Consider the following 11,649-nt stretch of genomic DNA (forward strand, 5'->3'; position numbering starts at 1 on the left):
TCAGGTCAGTCAGCGCCCCCCCCCCCCCCCCCCCCCCCCCCCTTAGGAAAGGTTCTGGATCCACCACTGGTATCTACTTGTTCAAGGTCCATTTTGGGCCTTTGTTTCTTATGGTGCGTCAATGTACATTCTTCAGCCATTCTTTCCAACTTGCAGACCGCCAGAAATATGTGTAAAACTCTTGGGAGGATGGATATTAGGTACTTAAGTTTTGTTATAAATAACAATGCAAAGCAGCTTGACGTAGGTTCCTTGAGGTATTTCTGAGTTTTTGTATTTTATTCATTTCATTTTTTTTTAATTTGTGGTATTTTCATTTTTGTTCTATGTTTGCAAACATCAGTTCTGCCAATGATTAAATTTTGAATATTAATATTTGTACTCGTATTAACTAATATCTTTATTTCAAAACTTGTTTTATGGTAATCATTGCTAGCACTGCATTCATTGATTCACCTTCCATTAAGTGCATAATTGTTAAATATAAGAGTATATGGGGAAAGGCTGTGGATTTTCTTTAAAATTGCCATAGATTGTAAAAACAAAAGGGTACACTTTTAATAATTGCTGCCATTGACAAGTTTTTATTGTGCCGACAATCTTCAATTAAAGTAATCGCGTTTAATGCCACATTAGTTATTGACTACATAGAACATAAGACTACATTTTTAGATAATAGCGTCATGCACACCGAAACAAGAACATGTGTCATAAGGACATTTAGGGGGTGTTGGCGACAGCAAACTAGTTCAGCTCTGCCACCTTCTGTATTGAATCTCAGCTTGTAGAGAGTTGTTTTATTGGCAGTCATAATCTATTTCTTATTATGCCCCACCTGCGAGAGTAGAGGAGCATTATGTTTTCTGGTCTGTGCGTCCGTTCGTTCGTCTAGCTGTTCGTCCGTCCGTCTGCCCCGCATCAGGTTCATTTAAAGTTTTTGGTTACTGAGGTAGTGTTTCATTAAGTTGAAGTCCAATTAACTTAGTACACATGCATGTTAATTCCCTTTTATATGACATTTGTAATTTTAATGCCAAATTAGCGTTTTGATCCCAAGTTCACCTTCATAGAAACATAGTGAACATAGAAAATGATAGTGCAAGTGTGGCATCCGAGTACTAGGCCTAAGGGACAACGATTCTTGTCTTTTTATACATTGAATATATAGAGTGGTGATGAGAGTGGTTAAGCTTTGTACAAATTGAAATTGTTGGGATGGGAGAAAGGTAGATATCTTCTTTGATTTATTCCATTGCCTGCTCCTATTGAGAGTTCGATCAACTCTGAAAAGTGAGCTGTAAGCTAATATCCGGAATATTGATGTATCTAGATCGGTATGATTTAAATTTTAGTTTAGTAACTTCCGGTTTCTTAAATTTTTCTTTTAACACAAACAAGAGGTTTCCTTTTCTATATTTAATGCACATAGGACAAGAAATGCATTAAGCCAAATATTCTATCTAACACTTACATATTTGTTTATCAAAACTCAGGTGTCTGTTTGAGTTGTCATCAAAACAGATCCCAATGGAGCGACAACAAATTGATGTTCCCTCGGTTGACGAGGATGCAGTTGGAATACACATTGAAAAAATTCAGATGAAAAAATCTATCAATCTTTTACACTGCACGGCTATTTTGGTAGCCGTTACTGGACATGTGTCAATATTCATATCTCCAACAATGATTTTAGCCAATACAGGATCTGTTGGTCTGACCTTAATTATGTGGATAGTGGGTGGTTTTATCAATTTAAGTCTGGCATTGTGTTTCACTGAACTTGGTACAATGTTTCCATTTTCTGGAGGTCCTTATGTTTACATACTCAATGTATTTGGGCCACTTCCTGCCTTCATGTTGTTATGGGGATATTTTCTTCTCATAAATGGACCTTTCTGGGCCTTTGTCTCATATGGTGCTTCTGTTTACATTCTACAACCATTCTTTCCAACTTGTAGGCCACCAGAGATAGGTGTTAAAATCTTAGGAGGATGGATATTAGGTAATTAGATTACATTTTTAAAATCTTTATTTTGTCTATACATTATCAGATTATCAATGATTATCTGTGATCATGTTGATCAATATCTGTTTTGTGTTTTTGTTTTTTTATTTGAGCTCAGGGTTCTCACTAAGGCGAGTCCATGAGTCCTGGACTCATCAAAATCTGTCTGGACTCACCATTTTCAAAACTTGTGAGTCCACAGATGCATCAAGATTGAAATATTTTGTATAAACTGAACACAGTTAAACACAAATATCATCATTTAATAGCAAAAGTTTAAAAGTGATCTGAATTTAATCATGTTAATGTCATTTCATTGCTCTGTTAGGGAATGGAGACTAAAATATTACATTATATTGGAATAAAATATTTTCTTCTTTCTGTTGGAATCAGCATGGGTAAAAATGACGAGTCCCTGGAATCGCCTTCAAAAATCCCTAGCGAGAACCCTGGAGTCAAAGTAGACATGTACAATTTGTTAAATGAAATTGCCAGTTCAAATATTAATGACATCTTGCATATTATTGATATCTTTCCAGAATGTTTTTTTTTTATCATTTGATTTTTTGCACATCGAACTCACAACGACTTATATTAACAATGATATAAAATGAATTGATTGTTTGGTCTAGAACGCCACTTTCATTACTAATGTGCCATTTCACAGCTGTCAGTGTTTATGGGTGGAGAAAACTGAAGAAAACCATTAAACTTCAGTAGAAAACTGAAAATTCCTGACATTATACATTGTTATACATATTATGACAGGGGTGCCAATAAACACATATATATAAAATCCTTACAAGCAGACATTCTTATTAGAACTAATGAATTGCATACACAGTTAATATAGACCAAAATGATTAATTTCCAAGGATAGCTGAGAATTAAAAGGTTTCTGAAATCGATAATATTCAATGTAAATATTAGCTCAAATGCAATTAAAAAGAATGAATTGAGATATCTTATAATTGTAGAAGGCATGTACGTTAATGACATTGTCATCTATTTTTAGCTCACCTGGCCCAAAGGGCCAAGTGAGCTTTTCTGATCACTTTGCGTCCGTCGTCTGTCCTCGTCCTTCCTCGTCATCGTTAGCTTTTACAAAAATCTTCTCCTCTGAAACAACTGGGCCAAATTAATCCAAACTTGGCCACAAACATCATTGGGGTATCTAGTTTAAAACATGTGTCCGGTGACCCCGCCAACCAACTAAGATGGCTGCCATGTCTAAAAATAAAATATAGGGGTAAAATGCAGTTTTTGGCTTATAACTCAAAAACCAAAGCATTTAGAGAAAATCTGACATGAAGTTAAATTGTTTATCAGGTCAAGACCTGAAATTTTAGGATGAATCAGACAACAAGTTGTTGGGTTGCTGTCCCTAAATTGGTAATTTTAAGGAAATTTTACTGTTTTTGGTTATTATCTTTAATATTATTATAGATAGAGATAAACTGTAAACAGCCATTATGTTTAGCTAAGTAAGATTTACAAATAAGTCATCATGACCGGTGTAGTTTTTGGCTTATAATTCATAAAACCAAAGCATTTAAAGCAAATCTGACATGGGTAAAATTGATTATCATGTCAAGATCTATCTGCCCTGAAATTTTCAGATGAATTGGACAACCCATTCCTGGGTTGCTTCTCCTGAATTGATAATTATAAGGAAATTTTGATCTTTTTGGTTATTATCTTGAATATTATTATAGATAAAGATAAACTGTAAACAGCAATAATTTACAGCAAAGTAAGACCTTAAAATAAGTCAACATGACCAAAATGGTCAATTGACCCCCTAAGGAGTTATTGTTCTTTATAGTCAATTTTTAACAATTTTCATAGAATTTGTAAATGTTTACTAACATTTTCCACTGAAACTACTGGGCCAAGTTTATTATATATAGAGATAATTGTAAGCAGCAAGAATGGTCAGTAAAGTAAGATGTTCAAACACATCCCCATCGCCAAAACACTTTTTTCATGAATCCATCTGCTTCCTTTGTTTAATATTCACATAGACCCAGGTGAGCGACACAGGCTCTTTAAAGCCTCTAGTTTCATATTGCATAGATTTAAAAAAAATCAATAAAAAAAATAAATCAAAGAGCATTGCAATACATTTAAATTACCGGTATATGCATGATATGAAATAGTATAATATCATTATTTTTATTTCCTAAGTGACATTTGTGGCCTTAAATGGTGTCTATATGAAGTATGTAACCAAGGTACAGACATTTCTGTCATCCACCAAGGTGATAGGTCTACTATTAATTGTGGTTTGTGGAATTATACAGCTGGTACGAGGTAACTATACATATTTAAAACATTTAATTAAATTATTTGGTATTTATCTTATAAAAAGAAAATATATACAATCTTCTGTTAATTTTATTAATGACCTTTATTTTTTTCTGGGTTTGAAAATAACATTGAAAATTGAATAAAGAATTAGATATAAAAGTAAGTCCTGAGACAAGTCTGTTAGCCCCATTGCCTGACAAACAAAAATACTTCAAAAGGCTTTAAGTACATGATGTATGGAAAGAAGACACTTATTTAAGTTTCACTCTTAAACAATGTTTTTAGAGCAATGATAAGCCTTTAGGATACTTTAATTCAGAAATTTTGGGTGAATTTATTATTGCTATTTTTGAGGAATGTACAGAAGTTTGAGATTGATTATTGTGATTCCATGACAATTCACAGATACATGTAGATATATGTATTAGATATCAAAATGCAAGTTTTTTTTATTGCAATACTCACCCAGTGGCATTATTTGCATTAATAAAAACCTCATAATAATTTCAAAATTTAGTGAGTATTCCACTAATTTAATCTGTGTGAACTAGCATGACTTGTAACCAGTTAAATCCAAACTGTCAGAATCCTAAGTCCAGTTTAGACATGTTAGACAGATTTCAATGTCAATGATTGTAGTGAGATGACCATATTCATGTATAATAGCATTGACTTTATTTTTAACAAGGTGAAACAGATCATTTTGAGAACATCATGGCCAACTCTAAGACAGACTTGGGAAGTATATCATTTGCTGCATTCTTCTCTACATTTTCATATGGAGGTTGGTTAGTATTTTAAAATTTGATTTTAAACCAAAAGGCCTTATTGTGGTTGTCGTAGTACCAATTCTTATTTTCATATTCAATAGTTGAGTAGGTTGGGATTTGTCTTTAATTCACTTCTTAGCTACTTAAAGGCCTTGAATAAAATATTGTTGATTTTTTTTTCTTTCATTCCATAACTATGCTTTAAACAGTAGTGCATAGATTTTTTATCAAGTATCCAACTCAAGGCACTTATTCTTTGCAATGAATATATGTAAAAACACATCATTTAAGTGACGTTTAACCTTTTTTAACCTCTAGATTAAAAGAGATTTATTGATAAGTAAATTGCAAATAGCTATCAAATGCTGTACCCTTTTTTCAATCATCTAATTTACAATGACTTTCAGTCGACCAGTTCATGGTTAAAAATCAGATTGTTGACCGATACAGGAAAAAGAAAGCCAGAAAAATTAACATATTGGATAATGTCTCACAGTTATGATTCTTTCACAATAAATTTTTCCCAATGATTTTTTTTTCTCGCCACAATTTTTTATGTTTTTTTTCTCGCTTTTTTACAACAATTTTTTTTAATGCAAAATGCAATAATGAGCCAGCATAAACATGATAAACCCTACGTAGGACACATCCACTGCTAACTGTATATTTTTCAATGAAAGACACATACATGTATACAGTTAGGAATTTATTTACCACCCCCTAACCTGGGACAGTGGTATAGCAGTACAACATAAGAACGAACAATAAAAATCAGTTGAAAAAGGCTTTACTCATCAGATGGACAAAAATACAAGTGGATTTGATCAAGTTTACTTGAAATTACTATACATTCTTTGAAATACATAGGTCAACCAATACTCTCACAAGGTTTATTTTGATGATTGATGAAATCAAGCTTTGTTTTAAGATTATTTCTAATTCAAAATATGGGTTTTACATTTCAGGCAAGTTATTAGTAGTTTAATGGAAGAGACTAAAAATCCAGCAAGGTGAGTTTCTATTGAATCTTTAAACAGGTTAAGGTGTTAATTAAGGATTTTCATTGATTCACTATTGTGGCCATGCAAGTTTAAAATAAATCTTTATTGAAATGTCTATGGCCAGTCTCTAGGGATATCATTGAGGATGGCAACTTCAGAAAATGGCACAACCTTACTTATTTAGATCAACATTAATATTTGTAGATAGAAAAAACTTGAAAAAACACTGAAGCAATCAGTATTTTTCATCAATACAGTGTAGATTTTAATACTTTTTTCATCTAATCACATGAACTTTGTGTAAGACATAATGCTTTGATGACATGTATATTGTGATTTCTCTTTCAATGATTCTTTGTTATTTTACTCAATCTAATAAAAATGTTTACTATATTTTTGTTTCTGCAGGGATTTACCCAGAGCAGTTTATATAACATTTTTTATAGTGATGATAGTGTATATATTAACCAATGTGGCCTTCTTTACTGTTCTGAGTCCAACAGAATTATTGAGATCTGATGCTGTTGCTGTTGTAAGTTATATATTCCAAAGTAAACAATAAAAAAGTCAAACGCAATACATTAACCAAATTAAGAAAGAAAAAAAAAGATTATTTTTATACAATAGTCTGCAAAAATCATTTCCCACAGCATTAAACAATAAAAAGAAACTTTGTTTAAAGATATGATTGATTTAAGAGACAATTTGGTCCCACATTGTACCTTTACCGTTACTTGTTATGTAAATTGTAATTTTAAGCAATTTTTTCTTGTATTTCAGTTATTTATGCAGAACTTTTATGGCCCTCTCACTCCAGTGATTACAATATTGGTTGGATTATGTTGTATTGGTGTACTTAATGCATCAATAATGGGACATTCAAGGTACGAAATGAAGTCTTATGCTATATGCATTTCATTACCGGTATGTATGTTGTAGAGATGTTTTGATTTGAACCTTAAGTGTCATTGTATGTTATAGCCTTCCTTGATGACTTTATGTGAAAAAATGTTTAACTTTTACAGAGAACACAATTTTTTTTAATTTTTTTTTTTTTATTTTTAAAAGAGAGACACTTTTTTATTTTAAAATATTAAATGCACTCTTAAATAAAACTAGTTTTAAGGGTCTAACGGATATTTTGAAGACTAATTAATAATGACTTTGATATTGATATACAACAATCTGAACGACAAATATTCAACCAAGACATATCATCCTAAATATCATATGAAATAAGTGTTACTGAATAAAGCAAACATCATAATCGATTAAATATTTCATGTTAGGGTAATTTTATTTTATAAGATGTAACTTTTTTGACAGGGTTTTGTTTGCTGGAGCTAGAAATGGACATTTTCCTTCTATTTTTGGGACATTACAAACTACATTTCTGACACCATGGGCAGCTATCTTAGCAATTGTAAGTTTAGATAAGCTATTAGAATTTTCTGTAATTTGTTTTAGGGACAAGGTGATCTGCACTAACTCTAATCAGTTAAAAGTAGTAATTTATTGTAAACTTTATAATATATACTATGATTTCTAGAATATTAGTTAATTTGATATCAGTTTTCATTTATTGTCAGATTTACAGTATGAGAATTAAATTTTGGTAATTTTCATTGCAACAGTCACTCACAAGCAATGCAATTTGTGAAATTAAACATCTTTAAAAAATTCCAGCCTTCAGTAGTAAACCAATCACCATACGGTTATCCTAATAGCTTGTTTCCTCTGAAGTTTAATACATACACAAAAAACATGTAGATCAAAAAATGCATTAATAAAAATAAAAAAAGAAAAAGGATAACAGCAATCATCATCAACCCTGAACAATTAAACAGACCACAACCAATCATGATCAAAATTAAGATCATCCAAAAAAACAAAACAAGCACAAGAATACAATTGCAAAAAGCTTGGTAAGGAATCTTCATTTTTGATGATTTTTTTAATCACTTAACTAATTATGAAGGCTCAAATCCCACTACCCAATATATTTATTTTTATCTACTTGCTTTCAACAGCATCTTGTCATCAACAAATAAAAACTGATCAACAGGAAATATTGCAATAGTGTTGACAGTATTAAACATCAATTAATCATTCAACTAGCAACATCTTCAATCCATGGATTATTAGTCATACTTTTTTTCCAGACATTTCTAGCACTATTTCTTCTGTTTAGTGGTGGATTAGTACTGTTTATTGAGTACATACAAGTATTCTCTATTATAATGACTTTGATGGTCTTGTCAGCATTACTGTATCTACGAAGGTACCGTCCTGAAATGAAAAGGCCTTATAAAGTAAGTATGTTTGTAATGTATAGGAAATCATTTTTGTTAAGTTTCTTGCTCAGATTCAATTGATTTCAATAGATAACACCAACAAATTCAGCTTACAACAAAATTTATATTTAATGAATAAGATTTCAAAAAAAAAAACATAATTTAAAATGCTAACCATTTTCACCGGCATTTTCAATTAATCTTAAGTTTAAGATGTGTATCAAAGTGGTCAGTTTTATAAATCTCGAGCTTTACAAAATACTAATTATTGATTGTTGTAACATTCCAGACTTAACTTCTCTTATTTCCTTTGTAATTCAATAATTGGCTCTGCTCTGTAAAGATGAATAACATTTGATAAAGAAAATCTTCCATAGATTTGATTTTTAATGGTCATAAGGGTGAAATATAATCCCTTTTGGGTGTAACCATGGCAACAATCTGCATTTCTTAGATACAAAATATAGCAAAAAAGGGGGGTGAACATGTCACAAAAGTCTCCAAAATTTGGTCTAAAGGAAAATTTCAATGAATTACAGTGATACCTTTCCTGAATCCATAGGTTTATCTCTATCAAGTGGTCCAAAAAAAATCATATGCCTTCCTGCTCGTTTTTCCATAAAATTGAATTGAAAAGATCAAGCGCAAAATCTTTATTGATAAACACTGCAATGATTTATGGACCTATGAACGGTGCGGATAGGAAATTACGGACTGTCAATCATAGAAATGGCCTATAAAACATGTTAAAATCAATCTAAATGTTGATATAAACCCACTAAGAAGGCTATATTATTCTTCAATTATCTAAAAATCAATTTTATTGTACAAAAACTTTCATATTTAAAAAATTCACAGGGGCCATAATGCGAAACTAAACTTCTAACTGTGTATTGCTACCTAAATCTGTGCAAAAGTTCAATTCCAAGTTGCCAAATGATTTTTCACCCAATTTATTTATCAAAATATGTTTGAGGAGGCAGAAACAAGGCATGTCTGATTGCAAAAAACAGTTATAAATCATCTAGATATCAATTAGAGAATATCTAAAAGATATGTTAAGTTTTTCTTGAAGACTAGGAGAAATCTTATAATCCTAATTAAGAGCTGACCTTTATCTCTAGGGCTCCAGTTGCCAAGGGGTGAACTATAATCTCTTAGATTAAGAGTTCAATCCCTTCTTGTGTGAAGTTTATTTTATTGAGTACTCAGAAAGCTTATGTCCATTGGAGGTTGGCAAATAATGCACTTATATTGAAAACTACACCTATGCAAAATACAAATGTGTAAATTTTATGTTTTCAGGTGAACATTGCTCTTCCAATTGTTATGTTAGTGATAAACTTTGTGATGTTGCTAATCTGTGTAATAACTGAGCCTACTAGGACAGGAATGGCTCTAGTATTATTTTTCACTGGTGTACCAGTATATCTGTTTGGTGTTATATGGAAATCTAAACCTAAATCTTTTAACGATATAATATGTAAGTACCAGTTCATGTTATAATGTTTGTATGAGGATACCAATGAATTATCTAGATCATTTTGGGGTATAACTAAACCCGTGATCAGAATTACTTATTAAGAAGAATTCTTTAGTTTGCGAATAAATATTTTAAGGGATATTGTCTTAAGAGGTTTTTTATTTTAAAAATAAGGAGATGTGGTATGATTGCCTATGAGACAAATATCCACCAAAGTTCAAATGAAGTGGATGTAAAAAATTAAAGGCAACCATATAGCCTTCAAAGTTCTAAATTTTTTTAATTTTTTATTATTTTCAGTATGCAAACCAGCAGATGTGGTATCATTATTGTCAATAAGGATTCTAGATCTCCACCACATTCCCCAGAGACAAAATGACTTATAAATTAGCATTAATTAGGATAATTTTCGACCATTAAATCTTAAAAGATAATGAAAGAATATACTAAAATGGGTAATTATTGGATTAAATAAAATATGCGATTAAGATAATTGAACCAATCAATGACATAATGTTTCTATTATCTACCATTATTTATATTTCCAGATAAAACAACAGTGATATTACAGAAGACATTTTTATTAGGGAAATCAGAGTGATTCATTAGTGCCAAATTTTGATAGCAATATATCATTCAGGTTATAGCAACATATGCATGTAGTTACATATCATTCAGTATAGCAGCTATACTATAGCTACATATGTGTATAGCCATGTGTCATTTCGAGTACAGATACATATGTTTATGGATATGTGTTATTCAAACAAGGACATCATATGTTAACTGAGATGTGTCATTCAGATAAGGGCATCACAATTATGTTTACTTTGATGTAAAATTCAGATTAGGGCATCATAATTATGTTTACTTTGATGTAAAATTCAGATTAGGGCGTCATACGTTTTCTGTGATATGTAATATGGTTTAGGGCATGTGTTTAGTGTGATGTTTTTTAATCTGAGGAGGCCATTATCAAGGAGGTCTCTCCCTATATAGAGATTATGCCACTGGAATGGGTCTCTTTTTTGATACATTAAATATATATAAATCAATGGGTTGCTATTTTACTCATGTAAAATTTCAATATGTCATTTTTTGTAGAGCCTGCAACTTTAGTTGCAGAAAGCTCGACATAGGGATAGTGATTTGGGGGCTACGGCGGCGACAGTGCTAGCTCACTTCTTAAAAGCTTTATATTTTAGTAGGTGGAAGACCTGGATGCTTCATACTTTGTATATAGATGCCTCATGTTACGAAGTTTCCGTCAGTCACAAGGCCAATGTCCTTGACCTCATTTTCATGGTTCAGTGACTACTTGAAAAAAAAGTTAAGATTTTTTGTAATGTTTAATTCTCTCTTATTAGTAGTTATAGGATAACTATATTTGGTATGTGTGTACCTTGCTATGTCCTCATGCCCGTCAGACAGTTTTTACTTGACCTCTACCTCATTTCATGTATCAGTGAACAAAGTTAAGTTTTGGTGGTCAAGTCCATAACTCAGATACTATAAGCAATAGGTCTTGTATATTTGCTGTATGGAAGGACTGTAAGGTGTACATGTCCAACTGGCAGGTGTTATCTGACCTTGACCTCATTTTCATGGTTCAGTGGTTATAGTTAAGTTTTTGTGTTTTGGTCTGTTTTTCTTATACTGTATGCAATAGGTCTACTATATTTGGTGTATGGAATGATTGTAAGGTGTACATGTCCAACTGGCAGGTGTTATCTGACCTTGACCTCATTTTCATGGTTCAGTGGTTATAGTTCAGTTTTGTGTTTTG

At 31.6% G+C, this 11,649-nt stretch overlaps 1 protein-coding gene across 1 annotated transcript; it reads left to right on the forward strand.

Moving 5' to 3' along the window:
- The first annotated feature begins 1,382 nt into the window (after positions 1 to 1,382).
- Positions 1,383 to 10,942, forward strand: LOC134721525 (large neutral amino acids transporter small subunit 2-like). The gene is made up of 10 exons (XM_063584607.1): positions 1,383 to 2,002; positions 4,193 to 4,318; positions 5,004 to 5,103; positions 6,051 to 6,095; positions 6,495 to 6,618; positions 6,867 to 6,970; positions 7,413 to 7,509; positions 8,249 to 8,398; positions 9,686 to 9,863; positions 10,412 to 10,942. The coding sequence occupies exons 1-10, from the start codon at positions 1,528 to 1,530 to the stop codon at positions 10,462 to 10,464; spliced, it is 1,452 nt and encodes a 483-aa protein (XP_063440677.1). The 5' UTR covers positions 1,383 to 1,527; the 3' UTR covers positions 10,465 to 10,942.
- Positions 10,943 to 11,649: the final 707 nt, after the last annotated feature.

The sequence above is a fragment of the Mytilus trossulus genome, chromosome 6, assembly GCF_036588685.1.
Source record: "Mytilus trossulus isolate FHL-02 chromosome 6, PNRI_Mtr1.1.1.hap1, whole genome shotgun sequence".
NCBI lineage: Eukaryota > Metazoa > Mollusca > Bivalvia > Mytilida > Mytilidae > Mytilus > Mytilus trossulus.